At 52.0% G+C, this 25,770-nt stretch overlaps 1 protein-coding gene across 2 annotated transcripts in view; it reads right to left on the reverse strand.

Moving 5' to 3' along the window:
* EPHB2 (EPH receptor B2) overlaps positions 1 to 17,616 on the reverse strand; it is a 209,603-nt gene extending 191,987 nt beyond the window's left edge. For both annotated transcript variants that reach the window (XM_033227901.1, XM_033227900.1), the window contains exon 1: positions 17,343 to 17,616. In XM_033227901.1, the coding sequence (XP_033083792.1) occupies positions 17,343 to 17,403 (61 nt within the window). In that variant the 5' untranslated portion in view covers positions 17,404 to 17,616. The remainder of the gene's footprint in view (positions 1 to 17,342) is intronic.
* Between the last annotated feature and the right edge of the window lie 8,154 nt (positions 17,617 to 25,770).

A 25,770-nucleotide genomic window follows, 5' to 3' on the forward strand; every position in this document is an offset into this window, starting at 1 on the left:
GGCTCACACCTGTAATCTCAGCATTTTGGGAGGCTGGGGCAGGAGAAATGCTTGAGCCCAGGAGTTCGAGACCAGCCTGGGCAATATAGAGCAGACCTCCTCTCTGTTTAAAAAAAAAAAAAAAAAGTTTTTTAAAAAAAGAAAAGAAAAAGTAGGCAAAGACAGGAGAGGAAAAAAGAAAAGAAAAGTATGTCCAAGCCTCCACAGCTAGAAAAGGGAGCCACCAACTTATCTCCCTTGGAAGGAGTTTTAGGCTATAGATCTAGCCCCAAGTTCCAGCCCTGCCACTGCCTCTGTGTGTCCTCAGGCAACTAGCTGCCCCTTTCTGGGCCTCAGCTTCCCCATACGTCCAGCTCTGACATTCTGGATTCTGGGATGGTTCTCAGGGTGCTGCTTGGATTGTCCAGGCTCGATGGAAGAGCTGAGGCCCAGCAAGGTGCTGGTAACCCTTCCCTGGCTCAAGGAGTGAAGTGGGCAGGGTGGGACAGGATGCAGAGGAGCTCCCTGGGAGCTGTGGGGCTTCAGTGAGGGGAGAAGGCAGGCAGGCAGCTGCTCTGCCCTAACTTGTTCACTCTGCCCTCGTCCCTGCCATTGTGGCCCATCCCCCAAGGATGTGAGCTACATCCTGGCCTCTCCCACTGCTGGAGTAGCTGGCTGGGCAGCAGTAGCCACATCCGGGGTCTGGCTTCATGGAGTCTAGGCCCCTATAGCCCCTCCTGGCCTCCAGCTTGCCTCTGCCTGCTCTGGATCCTCCTCCCATGCCAGGCTTCATGACCATCGTCCTGAACCTTTCCCTCCTTTTGATTTCTTTCAGTGGCTCCCTACTGCTTCCAGTGTCAGCCATAGCTCATCACTCCAGGCTTCTTCTCTCAACAGACTCAAACCTCTCCTGCCATTTCTTTCTCACACTTTGCTTCACCATGGCTCCTACAAACCTGCCCCTTTCCAGCCTCCAGGCCTTTGCCTAGGCTGTTCCCCCTGCTAAGAATGCCCTTCTTTCCATCCACCATGTATCAAAATCCTACCTATCAAATAATGCCATCCTGACAGCAAAGGTTGAAGGACTTTCCCCTCTGCACTCAACATATTCCATCTCATACACAAGTATGTACTAAAAAGTGTGACCTTGGGTATATCACTGAACATCTCAGAGCCTGCTTTTTTACCTGCAAAATGAGTGTTACTAACTATTATGGGCCAGGTGCAGTGGCTCACGCCTGTAATCTCAGCACTTTGGGAGGCCGAGGCAGGCAGATCACTTGAGATCAGGAGTTCGAGACCAGCCTGCCCAACATGGTGAAACCCCGTCTCTACTAAAAATACAAAAAATTAGCTGGGTGTGGTGGTGCGTGCCTATAATCCCAGCTATTCGGGAGGCTGAGGCAGGAGAATTGCTTGAACCCGGGAGGCAAAGGTTGCAGTGAGCCAAGATCATGCCACTGCACTCCAGCCTGGGCAACAGAGTAAGACTCCATTTCAAAAAAAAAAAAAGAAAAAAAAACTATTATGCAGGGTTGTTGGGGGAATACATTAGAGCATGTCAGAACCTCACCTATGATGGTGCCTGGCACTTAGTGGGGACTCAATGGTAGAGGCTGCTGTGATCGTCGACAAGGGAAAAAGAAAAGAAGAAGGAGAAAGAGCAAAAAAGAAAGAAGAGGTAGAGGAAGAGGAAGAGGAAAAAGCGATGGAGTAGGAGAAGGAGAAAGAGGAGGAAGGAGGCCTTGCCTATCACCTCTACTGGGATATAATTCTTTGCCATCAGAACGTCGATTCTCTTTAATTTCCCTCTATATCCCCTAGCATCCTAGAGTCTTTCAAAAATGATTGTTGAATGGATGGACAGATGGACGGATGAAGGAGGGAGGGTGGGATTGTGAGAAGGAAGGATGTACGGACAGATGAGCAGAAACAGATCAGTCTGGAGGAGACGGAGTGTGCTATCCCAGAAGCCTAGCAGCAGAGCATCTCACTGGCAGCAGAGGCTTCTGGGACCAGATGCCAAATCTGTTCCCCTGCTGTTGCATCTCCTCCTGGCTCTAAGCTCCTGTGCTCCTGGCCAGCATCGGTCTGCTCTCAAGGTGGAGTGAGTAGAAGCTCGGGGCAGCTGACACCCAGGGGAGTTCCAGCTCTTCCCCCACCTGTCACCAACCTCTGACAGCAGGAACATATCTCCAAAAGTGTGGGCCAAGTCAGTGGGAAAATAGGATTTACTTTATAGAAATTCACTTTGGGGGCCAACTTCTCCAGAACTCTGCAGTGCAAAAACCTTGGCAAATCCATAGTCAATGGCTCAGAAGGTTTCTCCAAACCTGGGGAGTGTGCTGTTTGCTAGCTCTTTCCAGGGCCAGAAACTGGAAAATGAGGAAATGTCACAGTCCAGATACAAAAGGGAGTCTCAGGGGGAGAAATGTACTCTGGTTTTTGGTGTTTGTTTATTTATCCATCAATTTCATTGATGTATCCATCCGACTATCCAAAACAGGCAACCATCCTGCCATTGTCCCTTCACTCACGAAACCATCCTGTTATCTATCTACCTCTCCATCTATCCAGCCAACCAGCCAACCATCAACCACCCAACAATCTACCTCACCATCAACCCAACCATCCAATCCATGCACTTATCTTCTATCTATCCAGCCACTTAACTATCTAACCATCAATCACTCATCTACTCATCCAACTGCTGAGCTGCTCACCCAACCATCTAACTGTACACTACCCAACCAGCATGGATGAGAATCGCCCAGTACGATTGGGGAGAAACCTATATACATGGTATGGCACAACCTAGGCAATATAAAAGGGGTGCATATAAGGTGCCACCAAGGACACAGAGGCCACAAAGAGCAGAAGGGGGAGGGGCCAGTGAGAGAGGTCAGAGCAGGCTTCACACAGGAAGAGATGCTCAAGCTTCATCTTAACAGACAGCAAGAACTGACCAGGGAGAGATGGTGAAAAGGGTACCCAGGTGAGGAGGAGAGGGAAGAGCAACATAAAACAGTATGGTGGATTCTAGGAGCCCAAAGCCTTGAGTCCTCAAAACTACTTGGTTAGCTGTGGGCCCTGGGCCGGTCCCCAGTTTTTCCAAGTCCACCAGACTCTATAATTCCCTCTTGATTCCTAGAGAGAAAGGGCCATGTCCTGTGGCAGCTGGGTGGGAAGCTGCCATCTGCTGCCCTGGGCTGTGCTCTGATGGCTACAACAGGGTTAAACCCAGGAGGGAGAGAAAAGTGGGTACCCTAAGATTTTGTGAAACAGGCTTTGCTACCAAGCGAACCCAGGTATAAATCCCAACTTCTTATTTTGCGACAAGTTATTTAACTTCTGAGTCTTTCTTCGCCTTCTTCTGAAAATGAAGAAAACGCCAAGAGCTCTATGCTAGGCCATTGTGAGGACGGAACCAGCTAATACAGAGGGAGTACTTGGTAAGCTGTAGGAAATACTAGTTACTTTTCCTGGTTGCTGCCAATACTCAAGTCCTACTGTGTGCCAGGCAAAGTGATCTAAAACAGGGGTTAGAGAGCCGGCCTTAGACAACACAAGTCAATTCTCAGTAAATATTAGTTCTCCGTCCATGTATGCAAATTATGTACAAATGGTTCAGAAAAAACTACATCTACATTATACACACACACACCCACACACACGTGCAAGGGGGAAAGGGGGCCAGAGAGAGTGAGAACATACAGGAGAGCAAATGTGGCAAACATGTTGATGATTGTTGTATCTAGGTGAAGGCTAGACAGGTGTTTTACTCTGCTTTCAACCTCTCTGTATGTTTGAAATGTGAAAAAGATAAGAAATCAGCTCTTTCTCCATCTACCTTGGAGCAAGACTGCCTAAGCTTGGATCCTAGCTCCACCATTACTGGCCGAATGGCCATGGGTACTGAAGGCCTTCTCTAAGCCTTAATTTTTTCATCTGTAGGATTCAGCTAACAATAATACCTAAGCCCAGTGCCTGGTCCTTAGCAAGTCCTTAATACATGCTAGTTGCTGTTGTTATTATTACTACTATTATTATTGTCTTTGAGTGGCTGAGACACTGAGGATGAGAGAGGCTTGGTAAAACACCTGTTTTTTTAAAAAAAAAAAATACATGAGCTCTTTTAATTCCTCAAACAACACCATGGGGTAGGTGACAGTATCCTCACTTTACAGATGAGAAACTAAGACCGCCGGTGAGTGGAAAGACTAGGATTTGAACACAGCTCTGTCTGTCTCCAAAGTTCAGGGTCTTTCCCCCAGTATGTCCTCCCTCTCAGGCCAAGAGGCCCAGCCTCATCACCCTTTCAACTCCAAAAGGGGCCGGTCAGAGGGAGTCTTGAGCTTTGCTGGCATGGCTGTGCTGCCGGGCCAGCCAAGGGCACCCAGTGTCAGGGGCTCCTTGGCAGCTCAGGAGCCCTTTTCCACTGTTCTCCTGAGAGCTGCGGGAGCTGCCATCCGAGGCCGTGGGGAGTGACAGCTGACGCTGATGGAGACAGGCAAGAGGATGTACCGGCCAGGGCCCTGACTCGAACAGACTCAGGCCAAGAGGCCCAGCCTCATCACCCTTTCAACTCCAAAAGGGGCCGGTCAGAGGGAGTCTTGAGCTTTGCTGGCATGGCTGTGCTGCCGGGCCAGCCAAGGGCACCCAGTGTCAGGGGCTCCTTGGCAGCTCAGGAGCCCTTTTCCACTGTTCTCCTGAGAGCTGCGGGAGCTGCCATCCGAGGCCGTGGGGAGTGACAGCTGACGCTGATGGAGACAGGCAAGAGGATGTACCGGCCAGGCCCTGACTCGAACAGACTCAGGCCAAGAGGCCCAGCCTCATCACCTTTCAACTCCAAAAGGGGCCGTCAGAGGGAGTCTTGAGCTTTGCTGGCATGGCTGTGCTGCCGGGCCAGCCAAGGGCACCCAGTGTCAGGGGCTCCTTGGCAGCTCAGGAGCCCTTTTCCACTGTTCTCCTGAGAGCTGCGGGAGCTGCCATCCGAGGCCGTGGGGAGTGACAGCTGACGCTGATGGAGACAGGCAAGAGGATGTACCGGCCAGGGCCCTGACTCGAACAGACTCCCTGGGCCATGGCCTTTCGTGGGTTCCAAAAAGGCCCTGCGGGCTCTGGATGAGGCTGTTCCCAGGCTCTGCCTCCCCGTGAGAGGCGGAGAAGCCCCATTCAGGCGGGACGCATCCCACTGTGCGCTAAGCCGCTTTCTCCCCACTTACACGTTTCAGATGCTTTTTGTCCTTCCGGCTTCCCATGGACTCAGGCCAAGTGACAAGTTGGTGCCGTGGACATATGTCGTCGCCATAATGGGAATGTTGACCCCACGCTCTCTCCCTGCTGGGGCCAAGCAGCTTGCACCCCGCCCCAGTGCTTGGCATGCCCTGTTCTCAGTCATACAGGACTCTTTCCAGCTCCCCAAATACATCACACACTCACGGGCCTCCTATCCGGATCTTTGCAGATGCTGTTCCTGTTGCCTGGAATGGCTGCCTCGCTGCTTCTTCACCTGGCTCTTCCTTAAGAATCATCTTAGAAGTCGCCTCTTCTAGGACGCCTTGTCTAACCTCATTGTATAGTTCAAGAAGCTGAGGTTCAAAGAGCGACGAGGGCCAAGGTCACGCTGTTAACTGTCAGAGCCAGAGGTCCAATCTAGCATGGTTCTATTCTAAGACCAGCTGCTTTTCATTCAGTCTGACAACTCTACCTCCCTCAGGAAGAAACCAAGCGAAGACATGCTTTCTGCCTTCGAACACAGCAGATGCCTGCAAGATGGATCTTATGTTCCCCGAGTGTTCTGGAGGGTGGAAAACAGGGACCATGCAGGGAAGTTACAGGGAAAGAGACTCCCCATTTCAAGGTGAGGAGGCATGTTTTAACACCTCCCAGTGCCTACCAGCTATGTGACCTTGACTAAGTCATTGAACCTCAACTTCCCCATTTGTACAATGGTGCTAACAATACCCTTGCTATTTCTTTACCCCAAATACCTAAACCAGAGGTTGTAAACTGCCAGACAGGGAGCCAAATCCAGCCAGCAAACATGGTTTGGTTTGGTCAGAACTGTATTTTAGAATAAAATGAGTAAACATTCAAAAACCAGTTTTCAGACCAGGCATGGTGGTTCATGTCTGTAATCCCAACAATTTGGGAGGCTGAGGTGGGTGGATCACTTGAGGCCAGGAGTTTGAGACCAACCTGGCCAACATGGCAAGACTCCGTCACTACCAAAAAGAAAAAAAAAAAAAAATGCTGGGAATGGTGGCAGGTGCCTGTCTTTACTAAAAATACAAAAATTAGCCAGGCATGGTGGCACTGTAGTCCTAGCTACTCAGGAGGCGGAGGCCCAAGAATTGCTTGAACCTGGGAGGCAGAGGTTGCAGTGAGCCTCTTAAGATAGCGTCACTGCACTCCAGCTTAGGCAACAGAGCGAGACTCGAAACAAAACAAAACAAAAACCAGTTTTCCCATAAGCATCAGAACTTTGCAAATCAGGCTGGGTGCAATGGCTCATGTCTGTAATCCCAGCACTTTGGGAGGCTGAAGAAGGAGAATCGCTTGAGTTCACAAGCTCGAGACCAGCCTGGGCAACATGGTGAAATACTCTGTCTCTACCAAAAAAAAAAAAAAATGCTGGATGCAGTGGCAGGTGCCTATGGATCCAGCTACTTGGGAGGGTGAGGTGGGAGAACTGCTTGAGCCCGGGAGGTCAAGGCTGCAAGTGAGCTGCGACTGTGTCATTGCACTCCAGCCTATGAGACAGAGTGAGACCCTGTCTAAGAAAAAAGAGAGAAGAAAAAAAAAAGAACTTTGCAAATCGGAAGATCTGGCAAAACCGAACACAGATTCCTGTGTGACAACATGGTCAGGAGTGGGTAGCACCTGCCTCCTTTAGACTGGACGTGTGCTCTTCCTGGGGCACTATTATACTTTCAACAGTCAAGTCACCTCACTCATTCACAATGCGGGCCAGCTCACAGATCTGGGGTCTCTGAGGAAGACTCCTGTGATTTATTCCCTGTATTACGTTAGGCCAGATTTCCCGAACAGTCAGCAAACAGAAGCCCAATTTCTTGCTCCATGGTTTAATGCATCAGCTTTGACTATGTGTTGCCCAGGTCCCCCTCAACTGTCTTTGGAAGTGACGCTCAGAGCTCAGTGATCTGACCCACTCACTTCACTGTCTGTCCACATTTCCATGTGCTCTGGGCCAACCTGTGGTCCAAATTTAATTTGACAACAACTGGCCCATGCCTTCAGAAATTTTTCTTTTCCTCTAATGCTTCCCCACTCCTGTGATGACCTCTGGCCAAGGTGGGAGTGACAACCACAGTCACCCCTTTACTGGGTCTTTCATAGTAGAATGCAGAACACAGTTGCTCCTCGGCACAGCCTTCTGTGGTGCCTGAAATTACGATGCCCCTTTCACCGATAAGGAAAATGAGGCCTAGGGGTAAAGTGACTTGCCCCAGGCCACAGGAGCACCTGGGACCCATCCCTTCAGTTAAATCCCACCAGCCCAAGGCCCCTTTCTCTGGCCTCACACCTCACACTAGGTCTTGAATATCTACAACTCCAGGCTGCCATTTTTCATGAATTTTAGGTTCGTTTATTGCACAAACATCTATCTAATATCTGTCAGGAGCCAAGCTTTGTGCTGCACATGGTGAAGTGGAAAGTCCCTGCCTTCTCAGAAGAGGCAGATAACACTGAAGACAATTCAGGGGGTAAGTGCTGGGGGTGGGGGGGGAGGGGATGAGGTTTCTGGCTTCCGGTTACCTCCCCACCCCTATCCCTGGACTGGACGATAAACTACCTGTGAGAGGCAAATAATGTCTACAATAATGGCTACAAATAATGGCTGCCAACAATTCCTCCCACTCCTAAACACGAAGCCACTCCTCCCAGTAAGGGGGGTCTAGATTCAAGTTTGGACCACAGGTTGGCCCAAGAAACATGGAAAAGAACAGGGTGCAGGGGCAGGCACTGAACTCTGAGTGTCACCTGATTGAGTGGATCAGGACATGTTGAGTGGGATGCTGGACAACAACCCACCATTAAATTTTCTGTGCTAAACAGTTGAGCAAGAAATGGGACTTCTCTTCAAGGATAAAACAAAAAAATCAAGCCCAGTATAATTTCCTTTTCCTTGAACCTGATGAGGAAGCCTGAGATGAATCTGAGCTGGTGCTGTGACTGGCTTTGACCAACAGAAGGCTGCAGGGGGGGACACTTTGTGACATTAGAGCCCAGTCCTTAAGAAGTCTTGCAGTTTCCATTTCACCATCTTGCGAGCTACTTAGCATGTACAGAGGCGCAGTCTAGACTAGCAAAGGATGGGAGATAGCGAGGAGCATGAGGGGACCAGTCTTCCAGCCTTCTCTATGAGAGCCTCAAAGATGTATGTGAAGCCATGATGGAACTTCCAGCCCAACCTAGCTGAGTGCAGCCTCCTGAGTGATCCTGGCTGACAACCTGGGGAACAGAATACGCGCCCAGCTGAGCCCAGCCAATCCACTGAATCAGGACAACTAAGAAATCATTATTGTTTTAAGCCAGTAGGTTTTGTGGTGGCTTGCTAAAGATTAGTGATATGCTTTTCAGGAGTGGAGTCTTGTACTTTTTGTAGCTCTCCCTTCCCTTGCCTGAACCCTGGCACTGGGCACTGAATCCTGGAGCTGGAAGAGGCCTCCAAAACCACTGAGTCTCACCCCTGTCATTTTATAGAAGAGATAGCTGAGGCTCAGGAGGCCACACAATTAACTCCAGGTCACACAGGGTAACAGAGGCAGATCCAGGAGGCAAACTCAAGCCTTACAGGGCTGAACACCAAGGGTACCTCTCCACCGACCTGCAACACACCAATACAAATGTATGCTGCAAGTCAGTAGAGAGGTACCCCGGGTGCTCATACATTCTGTCTTAAGAGGCAGTCACTATTCAGCTCCAGCCAACTGTGGCCATGTGGGAATGTGGGCCCAGCGAAACCACATTGTCTGACTTTTCAGAGATGCCAGAAACAGGACTTTTCTGTAAAATCTCTTGATTTTCTAACGTTGGCTAAGAATTCAAACTGGATGGATGAGCTATTAAGATTGGCCCTGGGCTTCAAGCTTGGTCCAGCTGCTGGCTTTGGGCAAGTCACATTGTCTCCCAGACCTCAGTTTCCTCATCTCTAAAGTGGGCCCCGTGGCTCCTGCCCCTTTCAGGATGGCTGTGAAGGCCCGATGAGCTATTGTATTTGGAATTACAAGCTGCAAATGGCCCTGTGACGGTTTCATAGTCTCCGTTCTCTGTGGAGGCGCCCCTTACAACATAATGAGTTAACACCCGATTTGTCTAAGTTAGAACAACATTATTCTGACCATTATGACAGAGATTGCATTTTTATGGCAGGTTTGTGAGTTCTAGGACCCTCCCACTTGCATTATCTCAGGATGTTGATGGAGTTGGAAGCTGGACAGCTGCCTTGGAGAACCTCATCAGAGCCAAGCCTTTCCTCTGAGCAGGGAGGCACATTCCAGAAGTGGAAAAGAGCATGAGTTCTGGAGTCATCAGACTTGGGTTTGAATCCCTGCCTCACCACTCCCTAGGTGTCCTTGGGCCAGTCACTCCTCTCAGAGCTTTGGTTTTCTCATCCGTAAAATGGGCATAATAATACAATGACCTGTGGGGCTCTTGGGGCAACTGCACAAGGCAACACACATAATGCTCTTAGTACAATGACTGACACAAGAATTGACAGCTGCTGGACGTGGTGGCTCACACCTGTAATTCCAGCACTTTGGGAGGCCAAGGCAGGTGGATTGCCTGAGGTCAGAGTTCAAGACCAGCCTGGCCAACATAGTGAAACCCCATCTGTACTAAAATATACAAAAAATTAGCTGGGCGTGGTGGTAGGCACCTGTAATCCCAGCTACTCAGGGAGACTGAGGCAGAAGAATCTCTTGAACATGGGAGGTGGAGGTTGCAGTGAGCTGAGATTGCGCCATTGCACTCCAGCCTGGGCAACAAGAGTGAAACTCTGTCTCAAAAAAAAAAAAAAAGAATCGACAGCCATTCCCATGATCATGGCAGGGAAGGTGGTGCCTGGCAGGCACTGGGCCAAGAAGGAGGGCACGGCCATGAAGGAGTCTACCCCTTTCCCAGATTAGGGAGGCTGAACTGGAGTGAGGAGGGGGCCTTTGAGAAAACCTGGATGGAACCCTGAGTGGGCAGGCTGGAGGGGCCTCTCAGCCACTTAGCAAGCCAGTCAGACCCTTGCCCTCTAAGGCTCAGAACAGAGTGGGTGGGGGAGAGCTGGAGATGGAAAACCTGGTACATTGGCCCCTTATTCCCCTAATGTGAATTGAGCTTCCCATTGGTAGAAAGCAAAGATGGCAACCATTAACATTTATTGGAAGCTTAGCACATCTGAGGCACACACTCGAGTAGCTTAGTCTTCCTCAGATTAACACATCCATCGCCCACAACCATCTCAAGAGCTAGGAACAATGATTACCCCCATTTTAAAGATGAGGAAACCAAGGCTCAGAGATGTGAAGACACAAGCCAGAGGATACACAGTATGGAGCAGTCTGACTCCACACACTCTTCCTGTAACCCCCCAGGCTCTGCTGTTTAAAGAGAGAAAGTGATCAGGGCTAAGCAAAGGCTCTATGGGACTTCAGAGAAAGGGGCAAGTCATTCTGGCCGGGGGCACGATGGTGCTGCTGACATTTAATGGTTCTAGAAACTAATAAAGAATGGGCACAGCTGAGTGCCAGGAGGTTCTGCCAGTCACGGTACACAGCATCTCATTTAATCCTTGCCATGAGCCTCTGACACATGCGCGGTACCTCCAGTTTCCAGATGAGGAAGCTGAGGCTCAGAGAGTGGATCACTTGGTCAAGGCCACACAGCAGGCAACGTCCCCTCTTCTGAGGACACTCCCGCGGGGGCTGCAGCAGGGCAGCAGATGGCTCCAGGAAGCTCACCTAGTGAGGGTGTCCTAGGAAAGCCCCCAGATGACACGGGGGTACTGGGGAGACAGATGTCCCCCTCCTGCACCCTCTGGAAGGCAGCTGCTTTAAAAGGCCCTAAAATGCTTTCAAGGCAGCCTTATCAGTCCGCCTGAGCTGATCCCAATCAGGGAGCCTCCAGGTGCTGCCACAATCAACAACTGCCCGCCCGCTGCCACACCCCTGGGAGCTGTGCAAACATTCTTTCCTTCCCTGCCTTCCCCCAGCTAACCCTCTTTTTATGCACGAGCCAGTGGCAGCCAGGGCTGGTGGGCGCTAACTCTGATTGATTTCACTCCATTTCAGTCTTTTCCAGTTTCCTGCTGAGGTTTCTCTTCCTCTTTCCCAGGAGTCCTGTGCTTTATCATAGGCCGCTGGGGGGCAAATTTGCCTGCCTAATGGAAAGACCAGGAGAGTGTGTTAAAAATACAGACTCTCCTCAACCTTGTTCCCCGTCTCCCAAATCTCCAGCTAAGTCACGCATGCAGGTGCCAGGTCAGGATACGGGTCCTTGTTGGAGGTGTGGCAGATCCTCTTCTGCCAGGAGGCCCACCCTGCTCTGCATCTCCTCCACCCTCAGTGGGAGCATGGGTCCCCTGCCTTGCCCAGCCCAGGCATCCTGTCACTCAGCGGGCTCCATCTGCCCCTTCCTATTAGGGGCCTTTCTGTGTGCAGAGATCCAGTCTCCAGTCTAAACTCACAGGTGAGCACTGGGCAGGCAGAGTTGACCAGAGGCTACCACAGGCTGAATGCCCAGCAAACTGGCCCATAGAATCTGTCCCAGGCAGGGTGCAGTGGCTCATGCCTGTAATCCCAGCACTTTGGGAGGTTGAGGTGGGTGGGTCACTTGAGGTCAGAAGTTTGAGACCAGCCTGGCCAACATGGTGAACTCTAAAATGTAAAAAATGTAAAAAAATTAGCCGGGTGTAGTGGCACATGCCTGTAGTACCAGCTACTTGGGAGGCTGAGGTGGGAAGATGACTTGAACCCGGGAGGCAGAGGTTGCGGTGAACCAAGATCGCACCACTGCACTCCAGCCTGGGTGACAAAGTAAGACTATCTAAAAAAAAAAACCTGTCTCCACTTTGGCACTGATGCAGAACCTTGAGGAAGTAGGGCCAAGGGTGCCTAGGACAATCCCACAGGAGGGAGGGGGCCCATCCAATGTTCTATGACAATTTCAGGGTGATCATAGATCCCCAGGACTTAGGAGGCTTAGGGACCCCAGATGAGAGCCCCCCTGGACTAGGAATCTGAGTATTTTCCCCTGATGGGGCTCTGGAGAAAGAGGCAGGGATGGAGTCTGAGTCTGTCCACAATTAGGGGGTTGCCATCCCAAGTCTGGGGAAAGTTGGGAGCTTGTGGGGTGGGTTAGGGGGAGACACTGAAGGTTGATCTGGTGCCTGGACAAACTAAATGCCAAAAAGGGGGCCACATCGCCATCATTGAGGGAAGAACTTCAGAGGGGTTGAGACCAGCATTTAATGTCCACAGCACTCAATGAGTGTCTGACACAGGAACCCAGGAGGCAACTGAAGTGCAGGGAGTCTGCGCTCCTCGCCACAGAGCACACAGCTGGGATTTGAACTCATGTCTGTTTGCCCCTGAAGGCTATGCCTTTTCTCTACCACACACTGCCTGTGAAGTCAGCTGGCTCTGTTCCCCACCGCAGGCAGAATCCCTTCTCCTGACCAGTCCCTGACATGAACTAGGTGCCTGGTGACTCTTTAAAAATATATGGATGGATGGAGAAATGAATGAGTGAATAAGTCAACTGGCTTTCAAATTCTACAACATTTAGGTTTTAAATCTAAGCCCTGATTTCCTGGCTAAGACAAATACATGAAAGCAGCCTCCTTTAAAAATGAGAAGCAAAAGAAACAGACGTAAAAGGAAAACCAATTCCAAATTAATCCCATGGAAGGTCGCTGGGTCTTAGACAGGTAATGCCCCAGAGGTGGGCCCAGTAGGGTGGAGGTGGGGGTGGGAGAGTTGAGTTGGGGGAGGGAGAGAGGCAGGCTTCCCCCATCCCCCATCAGAAGTAGACTTGTCTACCTAGCACACAGTGGCTGCTGGCCCATCTGAATGCTCTGCTCCAGCTGAAATGGTCTATTCGTTATACCTAAGCCCCTTCTTGCATCTCTACTCAAGCCATTCCCTTGGTGTCTCCCTCCAGGAAGACCTCCTTGATTTCCTCTGCCAGATGGACTTTCCTCCATCTCCACATCATTCTCCCAATACTTATCACATAACACAGTATCATATATTCATCTGTCTGTTCACTCAACATTCAATTCATTCCACGTTCCTCAGCTGACAATGTCATTCCGTTACTGAGCACCCACATGGCTGGGCACAGTTCTAGGCACCGGAGATGTCGTAGCCAACACGGCAGATGAAGTCCTGGAGTTTATAGTCTAGTGGGCAAGGCAGATGCCAAACAAGTCTTGGATGCTTCTTCAGGTGGCGATGAGTTTCATGAAGCAAAACAAAGCAGGTGGGATGGAAAGCAGCTGAACTGGGTCTGTTTTAGAAGAGAGAATCAGGGAAGGCCTCTGGGGAGGTGGAATTTGAACAGAGCTCTTCAGACCAGAACTGTGGACATAAAAATGAGACAGATGGGTCTCTGCCTTCAGGGAGCTCACAGTCTAGCTGGGAATCCAAGCTGGCTTTACTGGGACTGTCCAGGACCAGATCTGGCTCATCTGAACGTCATCACACATTGCAAGTCAGTGATCTTTCCAAGCATGAATCTGGCCAGGTCCCTTGACAGCTCAAGAACCTTCAAAGACTCCTTGCTGCCCTCAGCATCTGATCCAAACTCTCCAGCCTTCCATTCTAGCCCTTCAGGACCTGACCACCCCACTCCAATTCTCAGTCTCAACCCGCACTGCTGCCCTCAACACCCACCTGCTTCAGACACATCAAAGCAAGCACCTGATCATCCTGCCTCCATGTCTTTCTATGGACATAGAGACATGCTATTTCCTTTTTTAAGTAAAATGCTCCACATCCTCTAAGTTCCAAAGTCAACCTCTTTAACTCTTGAGAACACAGTTCGTTAGCATGACAGGTGGCTAAGAAAGTTTCATAGCAGGGAAAATAGGTGGTGAGAAAATGAGGCAAAGCATAACGGCATAAAAGATGAAATAACCCTGTTCTGTCCTCAACCGCCCCTGCCGCCCTGGGGGGTTCACAGCCTCCTCTGCGAAGCACATTGGACCCCGTATCACACTCTGTCTCACCCACTCTTTTCCCTGTCAGCTTGTCCCGTCTCCTTGCCTGCCCTGGAGTCCAGCACCCTGCCAGCCAGAAAGGAAAGTCCATCGATATTTGGAGAGCAAATGAGCAGATGTAAGGAGGCTGATTTTCTCCAGACCTCGACCTTTGGATTCCATCTAGTGGCGAATCTGCCACTGGCCTCCTGTCCTGTTGGATGTTTCCCCAGTGCTCTTCCATCCTGCTCTAAGCCCCCACTTCGCATGCTCCATGCTTTCTTTCCCTTGGTGGCAGGTGCGGTCTCACGGTTTAGGGGAGATGCTAAGCTTACCATCCTAACCTAGAAGTCCCCCGTATATACACACACTCTCTCCTTTCTCCCATTCCGAAGGTTGGAGATGGGGATTTCCTGGGGCCTTAACCAGCAGGACAGCCCTTTACGGGCTGAGGAGACAAGGAAGGAGGAAGGGAAGGAAGTGGTGGCCATGTGGCTCTGGGTTCTGGGAGCCAGAGGGGCCCCCCTCCTACTGCTCCACGGCCCAGTGCTGTCTCTACAGACTGTGTTACCCTCAGGAGGACCCTGGTGTCTCCCAAATGTGCACAGGCAGCACCGTCCATCCCTGGCTTCGAGGGGGGGACTTCTCCCATCCGTCACCTGGTCTGATTCTCACAAACACCCCAGGAGACAGGCAGGACAGGCGCTGTCATCACCTTCATTGGACGGAGGAAGAAAATGAGGCTCAAAGAGCGGAAGTAGGGTGTAGACGATGGACTCTACAACAGATTTAGCCAGGCCATTTTACACCCAAAGAAACTGAGGCCCCTATAGGGAAGGGACCTGGCCCAGGGTCCCATAGTAAATGAGAAGCAGGCCCTCTGACCTCCACCTCGCACCATCTCCCCATCCATTCGGCCAGCTCCTTATTAACCGCTGATGGACTAACTTCCTAGTGTCCAGGGGGCAAAGGGAAGAAGAGCCTGAGGCAAGCATTGGGGTGCCTGCTGCAGCCCTCCTCCCACCCTGCCGTGGCTTCCCTTCCCCACCCTGCCCCCAAGTGGCAGTCCAAGTAGCCATACCCTTCTGTGACGTCAGCGCCCACCAGCCCTGTGTCCAGGGCCGGGGTCCAGACTGGCCACAGCTCACCAGATTCCAACCAGCCCCTGCCAGGGCAATGGCTGGACAGACGTGGCCCTTCCATCTACCCCGGAGTAATTAAAAACACACCCAGGCCTCTTCCAACGAGAGAGGGGCCAATTTTCTTCCCCTCCAGCACCGCTGACTGCAACCTAAATAGCAATATTTATGCCAAGCTCCCCATAATACTGTAAACATCCCAATGTATAGCGGGCCAACACATGAGTCATTTCCCCAAAGCCAGAGTTAATAAGTGGTACCTCAGTCATATTCCACAGAGCTCCCGCCAGCAACCGGGCCCCAGGGCTGCCCTCCACACCCAGGGCCCATGGCACCCTCGGTGCCCCAGTGGCCCCACTCCGGGAAACCGCAGGCAGCCGCCAAATCCCCCAGGAGCCGGAGGACAGCTGCCTCAGTGCCAGAAACTGTGGCTGCCATCCAGGGACAGCGCCCCCCCAAACTCCCTGACTGTGGTCACTAAAGTGCTCATTACCGAAAGAGAAACTGAAGTTGTAGCACAGGGTCCCCCACAACGCCTTTCCCAGAGGCTGCAGCCCCCACGCCTGGTCTGATATGTTGTTTTTCTTAGGCTGCGAGAAGGGAAGGGGCTTTCCACAACCCCAAAGCGGCCTGAGAAGTGCACACAGACATCATCCCTCAGCCCACGGCAGCAGAACCCTGGAAGGGCTCACGCAGTTTAGGGGCAACAAAACCCAGCTAAGTGAGTGCTGGTTTCAAAGAAAGACCACAGACCTGGGTTCTATTTTTGTCACCCAACGGCCCTGGGTGAGACATTGGACTTTCCAGGGCCTCAGTTTCCCTATCTGTTAAAGAGAAGTAGGAATCATACCTACCTGGCTTCCCTAGAAGGTGTATTTTGAGGTATCCAACACAATTGTGGGCGGGAAAGCACTTCGTAAAGCTTAAAGTACCTTGTCAACTGTGCAGCACGTTGTAAACCACAGAGAGCTGAAGTATAGTGCAAAGTACTTCATAAACTGTAAAGTGGTTTGAAAACTGTAAAGTGCAGTACACGTGAGAACCATTATTCATGTTCGCTTCTTACCCTGCAAGCTCGGCCATTCCTGGTGGACACACCCAGACCGCACTAACTTTCCCTCCAGAGCAAGCTGGCTCGGGAGACCTAGCAGCTACCCCTGCCCCGCTGGGGGTCGAGTGGTACCAATACACGAAGCCACGGCGAGAGGGCCCAGCGACCCTGGCCAAGGCCAACACATGGCAAGAGCATCTGGTCCGGCCCTGACGGCAGCTGGAGAGTTCCCGGGGCTCCAGCCGCCACGCTGAGCGCCGCGGCCGAGGGGCGGTGGCCGGCGGGGGTGCCCGGAGACCCCGCGCGGCGGAGAGATGCCCACAGACCCATCCCCCGCGCAGTCCTCTCGGGGAGGGGACCCCATTGTACGCCGAGGGCGATGGGCAGGTACCGACACGGGGGCTGGCGCGCTCCCTTCCACTCTGCCAGTCCCCGCTCTCCGGGGCGCCGGGCCCCATCTCGGGGGCGCGGGCCGGGAGCCCCCCACCCCGGCCAACCGCGGTGCCTCCCACCCTCTGCTCCCTGCCAAACTTTCCAGCCCCGACCGCGCGCCGGCCTCCCCACCAGCCCCCGCCACCCCAAGGCCGGACCCGCGCCCCTCCACCCCGTGCCGAGCAAGACCAGGCCGGCGCGAGGCGGCTGCCCGGGCCGGGGGCGGCGAGCGCGCGTGGGCAGCCCCCAGCCCTGGGCGGCGCTCGCCGGGCTGGCTACAAAGCCTCGGCAAGATGGTCCCTTCGCCTCCTCCTGGCACAGTCAATCAGCACCCGCCGCTCCCCGGGCGCCCGCGGGGCCCGCTCCTCCCGGCGCGGCCGGACACACCTCCCCTCGGCCACCTGCGCCCGGCGTCGGCCCCCGGGCAAACTTTGCAGGCCGCGGAGCGGAGGTGGGCGCCGGCGGCCGCCCGTGCCCGGCCGCTCCCCGCCCCCATCGCCCGCCCGCCCGCCCGCCCGCTCACCTTCCACGGCGGCTAGCAGCGGCAGCAGCAGCAGCGCGGCCCCCAGCCTCCGCAGGGCCATGGCTGCGCTTCCCGGGGCCTCGGGCCGCGGCGCCGCGGGGCCCGTACGGCCCGGGCGGGAGCGCGCGCCCCAGGCTCGGGGGGCCGGGGGGGGCGGCAAGGCGCGGCGCACACACAACCGCCGCCACCGCGCAGCCAGCAGAATGAGCCATCCAGCCCGGGCAGAACGGGGACCCGGGCTCCGCCAGCGCTGGGCACGGCCCACCTGAGCCGCTGGCGCGGGGGGAGCCTGGCCGGGCCGCCGTCTCCCGCGCGCGCCCCAGCCCCCGGCGGCCGCACGCCGCCGCGAGCCCCAGTCCCCACACCGCGATCTCAGGGTCACCCGGGGGCAGCGCGGGCGCTGGAGCGCGGCGACCTCGCTCGCCCGAGCCACTGAGACCCCGGGCTCCCCCCGCGCAGCAGTGGTCTCTCCCGGCGCTGTGGCTCCTCCAGATAAAGCAGCGATTTCAGCCCAAATGTTTCTCAATTTTTATTGAATGCTGCAAAGCCGGAGAGCGTCTGGCGCGGCTGACAGGGGCAGGGAGCGCGGACGGGGAGGAGGTGGGGGGCGAGGGAGGGCGGGGGAAGGGGCTTCCCAAAGCGGGGCCGGCACTACCTGTCAGGGCAGGGAGTCCCACCCCCTCGCCTCAGCCCTGCCACCTGGGTCCCTGCGGCTTCGAAAGGGACCGAATTGCTATGAATGGAAAAAAAAAAGGGGGGGGTGGGGGGGCATCTGGGAACAAAACAGGCGGCTTTCCCAGGCACTGGGGCTGGGCTGGGGCCTCCGAGTGGGAGATTGGGCCTTGGTGCTACCCGAGGGCCTGGGGTGGGGTTGCGCGGCGGGGCGGGGGGTCACTCGGCACTGGTGGGCTGGGCCCTGGCAGACAGACTCCAGGCCACCCCTCCCTGCCTCGTTGTTCTGAGCGGGCCCGCGAGCCCCTCCCTGCATACTCATCTATACGTTAGATTTCTCCTTCTCTGTTGATCTTGCTTCCAATGCAGTTTGGGGATGGGGAAAAGGAAGTCCATGGGTGAAGCTGGGGAAAGCCCCAGCCACCCCCACGCTGTGGAATGGACCTGTCTGTGCAGCCGTGGTTTTGTGCATGGCTGTCCCTTCAGGGAGAACACAACCCGAGCCCCAACCCTGTGGGCCCTGCCCTGCTCTGACAGCCTTCATCACCATCATCATTAACAGACTTTACTGAGGTCTGGATGGTGGGCGGCTGCAGGGGGCCTGCGGCAATCACCCAGGCTGAACCCCTGGCAGTTGGGAGCCCACTCCTGACTAAGGAGACTTCATCAGGAGCTTGGAACTCTGTGGAGTGAGTGGAGGAGCAGGTGGTTTAAGTCGAAGGCAGTTTAAGTCTATGCTACCCACATCTCCTGTGTCCCTTTGTCCCACATGCTATCAAAATGTCCCAGCAATCCCTTTCCTTCCATCCATACCAAGAAAATGAGGTATCACAGGCTTTGGGAATCCATCTAAGATTTGGAAAATTGGGTCGTCTCTTGAAGCTCCAAGAGTCCAATTGAAATGGGTCTCATCCTGGAAGGCCACCAGGAGGAGGCAGCCTGGGAAGGAGACAGAATAGGAGTGAGCAGGGAGAGAGGAGAAACAGATTTCCCCCTATTAATCCTACAGACCCCTCACCAGGGTCAAGAGCCAGTGGGATGGGGCTGGCAGAGCCACTACTGTTCCTATTTGAGTGAGCAGGGGGAGAGGAGAAACAAAAGATTTCCCCCTTTTAAGCCTACAGATTGCTCACCAGGGTCAAGATTCACTGGCGTGGTGCAGGCCTTTATTTTCAGTTCCTGCCTGTCAGACCTTCCAGGAGACCCAGGGTTTGAGGGACCCCAAGCTTGGCCCATCTTGAGGCAATCGTCCCTCTTCTGGACAGAGCAGCTTTAAGCTCTGGCCCCCTCCAGTGCATCCAGGTGCTAGACACTTCCAAATTCAAGAAGTCATTATTGAGCACCTATTATGTACTGCACAGGTTCAGATTTTTTGCTGTTTCTATTTCTTGGGACCCTTGACTCCACCTACCCATGGCCAGTGGTTACTTCCCTTTTTGCTTCAAAATAGGAAGACCAGTGACTCTGCTTTATTGAGGACTTGGTACCAGGCGCTAGGCTGAGCTTAATTTCTTGTCCCCCTTAATCTTTCCTACTCTGTGTAGCAGGTGCTGATCTTTTCATATGATGAAACTGAGGACCAGGTAAGTAATTTGTCCAACGTTACACGGCAAATCAGAGCTAGGATTCAACCCCAGGTCTGTCCAACCCCAGTGCTGATCTCCTTGTACCTTTCACAGAAGCACAGAGCTCAGGGCTCTTCCCACAACCTATTTCACAGATAAGGAAACTGAGGCCTAAAGAGGAAAGTGACTCACCCAATGTTATCTGATGAAATAGACATCTATCCAGGACCTTTACTTGGCAAAAATAGAAAATTAGTGATCATAATTAAGTTCCCCTTCTCTCCCATCCTTTTCTCTCTAAACAGTATTTTATTCCCCATTTGGGATCCTATGGGGTGGCTGGGTTCTGCAGTCCGGCCAGGCTCTTCCTCCCTGATCTCTTGGCAACCGCCTTTAGCTGTGCTTTTGTCTTAGCTGTGCACTCCACCTGGTTGCCTTCTTGGCTTTAAAGACTTGGATTCAGCCTCACCCCAGCCCCCACCAAAAGCTTAACTGACATTTGCCTTGCCCCTCTCTGACCAACCTATTTGCCTATTATCTGTTCCCTGAAAGATAATCAGCTCCACATGGTCCATTGCTGGTTTCTCTGATGGATTGTTTCTGATTTGCATGTTATCTCTACAACTCCAGCCGACTGTGAGCTCCATGAGGGCAGTGCCTGGATGCAAAACTATACTGTACACTGCCAGGGCAGGAGGCCCCCAGGGAGCATCTGACCCAATCCCCTCTTCAGCAGAGGAGGAGGCAGTTTAAGCTTCATTTGTCTAATGACAACAGCTACTCGAATTTGCAATCACGCTTTAACAGTTTACAAAGCAGCGTTCACACCCATCAACTCGACTCATGCTAATTCAACCAGCCTATCCTGCAAGCCAGCCTGGCAGCCAGGAAACGCCATTTTTCAGAAGGGGAAATTGGGACCCAAAGAGGGGCCACTTGCCCAAAGACACATGGAAGGTTTGGGGTTTTTTGTTTGTTTGTTTTTGGTGCAGCTGGAGTGAGGCTTCAGTGACCCATCTTGTCTATGTCTCTTTCAATCAGAGTTGATTGACAAACATTAGTTGGGCACCTCCTGAATACCAGGCACTGGGAGGCAGGGATGCAGCTGTGGATCTGCCAGACAAGGCCCTGCTCTCTGGGAGCCTACATTCTGCTGCAGAGAGACCCATATATGGACAAGCTCATAACGACAATGGCAAGTGCAAGAAAGATAATGATCAGGGTAATGGGGCAGTATTGACGGAGGGCAGGGAGCTGCTCTGGCCAAGGGAATACAGGGAAGGCCTCTTAGGCAACATGACAGCTGAAAGCTGGACAGGGAGGAGTCCACCACGCCAACATGTGGGAAGAGAGCTCCAGGTGGAAGAAACTGCGGAGGCAAAGGCCCTGAAGTGGGAACACACTGGGTACCCTCTGGGAATAGGAGCTGAAGTACGGGGATCAACTGGGGCGTGGAGGAGGTTATGTCAGGAAGGGAAAATATGGATCGTAGTTTAAGTGCAATGGGGGCTCATGGAGGATTATAAGTTGAGACTGGATAGATTGGAGGTAGAGGAAATATCATGAACTCAGCTGAGCAGGGCCTGGGGGACCCCATGTGATAACCCATGCCACCATCTTCCTGGTCTGTGGGGCTGGGCTGGCCTCTAGAGCCCCTAGATGGAGACACCAGGGGCTCTCTTAACTTGACTCCCTTAACTTAACTCCTCAGCCCTCCCTTCACTTACTGTGTGACCTTGGGCAGGGCACTCATCGTCTCTGGGCCCCACTTGCCACAAATGCCAAATGAGGGCGTTGGCCAAGGTGGTTTCTCTGAGGCCACTTTCAGCCCTCTCATTGTCGTGGATTCAGTGGGGGCAACAGGACCTTGGTGAGGATCTCAGCCATACCAGAGGATGCCAATGAGCTCTATAGGCTCCCTTTGCTTTCCCTGACACTCCTTCTTCCTGAAGGGAAAGGTAGTGGGGCTCCTGGAGGGGGGCAACGTGTTACACTGAGTGGCAGAGCCCAGAGAAAACAGAATAGACATCCCCTCTCAGTGTACCCAAGTCTCTGACTCCCATCCCAGTGGCTTTGCTGAATGATGCAGGATTGATGGGGTCACATGGCCATTTGTGGGTCAAACTATCCCTACAGCCAGTGCCAGACCACAGGAAATTTCTTTTTTTTAAAAATATAGATATTTTTTACTATACTTTAAGTTCTAGGGTACATGTGCACAAAGTGCAGGTTTGTTACATATGTATACATGTGACATGTTGGTGTGCTGCACCTATTAACTGGTCATTTACGTTAGGTATATCTCCTAATGCTATCCCTCCCCACTCCCCCCACCCCACAACGGTCCCCGGTGTGGAATGTTCCCCACCCTGTGCCCAAGTGTTCTCATTGTTCAATTCCCATCTGTGAGTGAGAACATGCAGTGTTTGGTTTTCTGTCCTTGCAATGGTTTGCTCAGAATGATGGTTTCCAGCTGCATCCATGTCCCTACAAAGGACATGAACTCATCCTTTTTAAGGCTGCATAGTATTCCATGGTGTTCATGTGCCACATTTTCTTAATCCACTCTATCATTGATGGATATTTGGGTTGGTTCCAAGTCTTTGCTATTGTGAGTAGTGCTTCAATAAACATACGTATGCATGTGTCTTTATAGCAGCATGATTTATAATCCTTTGGGTATATACCTAGTAATGGGATTGCTCGGTCAAATGGTATTTCTAGTTCTAGATCCTTGAGGAATCGTCACACTGTCTTCCACAATGGTTGAAGTAATTTACAGTCCCACCAACAGTGTGAAAGTGTTTCTATTTCTCCACATCCTCTCCAGCACCTGTTGTTTCCTGACTTTTTAATGATTGCCATTGTAACTGATGTGAGATGGTATCTCACTGTGGTTTTGATTTGCATTTCTTTGATGGCCAGTGATGATGAGCATTCTTTCATGTGTCCGTTGGCTGCATAAAGGTACAGAGACATGGCTCAAGTTCTAGTTCTGCCACCAGTTGGCTGTGTGACCTCAGACAGGGATCTTCCCCTTTCTGGGCCTAAGCTGAGAGCCCCAGATCTACCCTCATGAAGCTCATGAACCAGTGCTGTCCAATAAATTTATGATCTAAGCCCCATATATAATTAAAACATTTCTAGTAGCCATATTAAAAAAAAGAAATAGGTGGAGTTAATTTTAATATATTTATTAACCCAATATATCCAAAATATTATCATTTCAGCATGTAATGAATAAACCATTTTACATGCTTTTTTCATATGAAGCCTTTACCATGTAGCATGCATTTTATATTTCAGCATAGCTCAATTTGCACTAGCCACATTTCAAGTATTCAATAGACATGTGTGGCTGGTGGCTAGTGGCTACCATATTTGATAGCATAGATATAGACACTGACAGCAATAGTTATCCTAAGGAACTCAAAGTACTCTTTAATAGAGGTTGTCCAAGCCTTCTGCGGGCACAGAGGAGGGAGTCACTACTTCTGCTTAGAGAAGGGGAGAAGGCTTCCTGGAGGAAGTTATATTTAAAAGATAAAAAATTACCTTGATAGCTAATCCTCTTTCTTCCCACTTTCAAGAAAACTTTTCTTTCTACCTTACGATAAAAGAAATACACACTTATTGTTAAAAATGAAGAAGATATAGAAGAGATAAGAAAGAAAACAAAACCACCTCTAATCTCCCCAGCCTGAGAGCCACTACTACTATTTTGATCTGTTTCCGTCCAGGTATTTTTTTTTAAGGCACAAGTATTTTGCATGTAACTATAATCTTGCTCTTTGTACGGTGCTGTGTCCTGTTTTTTCCCACCTAGCACTGTGGAGTGAGCATTCCCTTGGGTTGTTAAAAAAACCCTCTGGAAATATCATTGCTAACCACTGTGTACTATTCCAGGGAGGTGATGGGCCATGAAGCCAGAAACTCTCCTGCTTTCCCACTTCTCCTGGAGGTACCTGAGAACCTAGCTCTACTTCGGACGCCCCTCCGAGCACAGAGGCTGCAGGGAGAGTGGAGAGAAGCAACCAGGAAGGGAGAGTTCCCTGAAAGCCACCCTTTGCCTGACTCCTCACTGTCAGTCCTGAGTCTTTGTGACTTAGGGCTGGAGGAGGCTGGGCTGGGCTGCAGCTCCTATTAGCCAGTCTCTTGACTGCCACCTGGTGGCCCTGGAAGTGAATGCATCCTCTAGGAGAACCATCAGGGAGGTGGCCAGAGGCAGGAGGTGCTGGGGTCCTGGGTTTCCACTTTTGACCCCTGGCCCCACACCCCACTTCATGACCAGCCTTCTGGGGAAGGGGTCTTCTGAGTTTTCATTCTGGAGAAGGGCTTCCCTCCTGCTGTCATTCTAAAGGGTCATGGCCTGGGGAGAGGACTGCCTGGGTACAAATCCAGCACCACCTCTTACGAGCGCGGTGTCCTCAGGCCAGTCTACGTTTCTGTCTCAGTCTCCTGATCTGTAACATGGACTAATAATAGTGCCTATCCCCTAGAGCTGTGAGGCTGAAGTGAGATAATCCATGTGGACAAGCACGGGGCCTTGTCCACAGTACATGTTCAGTGTTTTAAATTATTTAATGTCAGAGGGAAATTAAATGCAAAGTACAAGGATGAATCTTATTAAATTTTATCCTCTTTCTCTGGTTCTCTGCTCTTAACCCTTAAACCCCTTTGATGGAGCCACTTTCCTGCTCACAAGTCTTGAATGCCCCTTATTCCCCCCTGCAATAAATATAAACTCTCTAGCCTGGCATCCAAGGACCCTCAAGGACGGGACCCAGCCCACCTTCCCAGTCTTGTCTCACTGTTCACCTCCAGGTACCCTCTGCCCCAGCCAAACTCTTGTCCTCAGCTCTCCAGGAACTCCTCCACTCTCTCACCTCCACGCTCTCCTCATGCTCAGCTTCACGCTAGACCGTATTTCTCCCCATCCTGTCTTCCAGAATTCTGCTTATCCTCCAAAGACCTCATCACAGACCAGCTCCTCAGGAATCCTTCCACCGACCCACACCTCTTCTGGAAACTTCCCCAGCCTGCTGATGACACACACCTCAATTTCCTTCATCCTATGTTCTTGCAAAGTAGCCTTGTGGAGCGGAAAAGAGTGTGGCCTTTGGAGTTAGGGGAGGGAATGTGTTGGAATCATGTGTGATCTTGAGCAGGGAGAATACTCAACCTCATTTAAGCCTCAGTATTTTTCTTTCTTTTTTTATTTTAGAGATAGGTCTCACTCTGTTACACAGGCTAGAGTACAGAGGCGTGACCATAGCTCAGTGCAGCCTCAAACTTCAGGGCTCAAGCGGTCCTCCCACCTCAGCCTCCCAAAATGCTGGAATTACAGGCATGAGCCACTGCACCCAGTCCTCAGATGTATTTGTCAAATGGACCAGATCCTTATAGGTTCATGATAAGCATAGCATGGGACAACACACAGAAAACACCTGGCATTAGAGAATACCTGTGAAATGTCAGTTTCCTTTCCCTGCGAGTTCATGCCTCATCCATACAGGAAGCTGCCCTGGGGAAGACTACATTCTGTTCACCCCTGAATCCAAGTCCAACAAAGGGCCTGACACATGGGCACTGACTCATTGCTTGCTAGAGTGAATGGAAACTTCTCTCCCACCAGTAGAAAGAACTGTGCTGGCGTAGAAAACAAATGGTAAAATGCTACCCAGTAGCTATGAGCCATGTAGCTCCCAGTAGCTCCATTACCATGTGGAGCCAAAGAGTCACTTCCTCTTGGGAGCTGGGAGGGCCTGGCTTGTCCAGCTTGTAGGTGAGGCTCCTGGTGGGTGGGTGGGTGTCTAGCTTGTAGTGGGTAGCCTGTCTCCACAGTCTGTTTCCACCCATCATCTGCTTTGATCCTTGCAACCACCTTGTGAGCCTGACAGCCCTGTCACCTTACAGTGGAGGAAACTGCAGTCAGGAGAGGAAGTGACTTAGCCAAGGTCGCCCAACAGACTCCTGAATGCTGGGCTGGGAGCCAGGTCTCCCGATTCACCAGATTAAGGCCCTTTCAAAGTTTGTGGCTGTGATGTGGTTGCAAAGGCACTGGATTTAATGTCAGGAGAAACGAGTTGCAATCCCAACTCAGCCCTTTAATTTCTGCGTGGCTTTGGGTGGTTGTGTAACTTCTTGAACCTCGGTTTCCTTGTAGCCAGGGGCCCTGTTGGAAGATGAAA

This window comes from Trachypithecus francoisi, unplaced genomic scaffold (genome assembly GCF_009764315.1).
Source record: "Trachypithecus francoisi isolate TF-2019V2 unplaced genomic scaffold, Tfra_2.0 Lachesis_group12, whole genome shotgun sequence".
NCBI lineage: Eukaryota > Metazoa > Chordata > Mammalia > Primates > Cercopithecidae > Trachypithecus > Trachypithecus francoisi.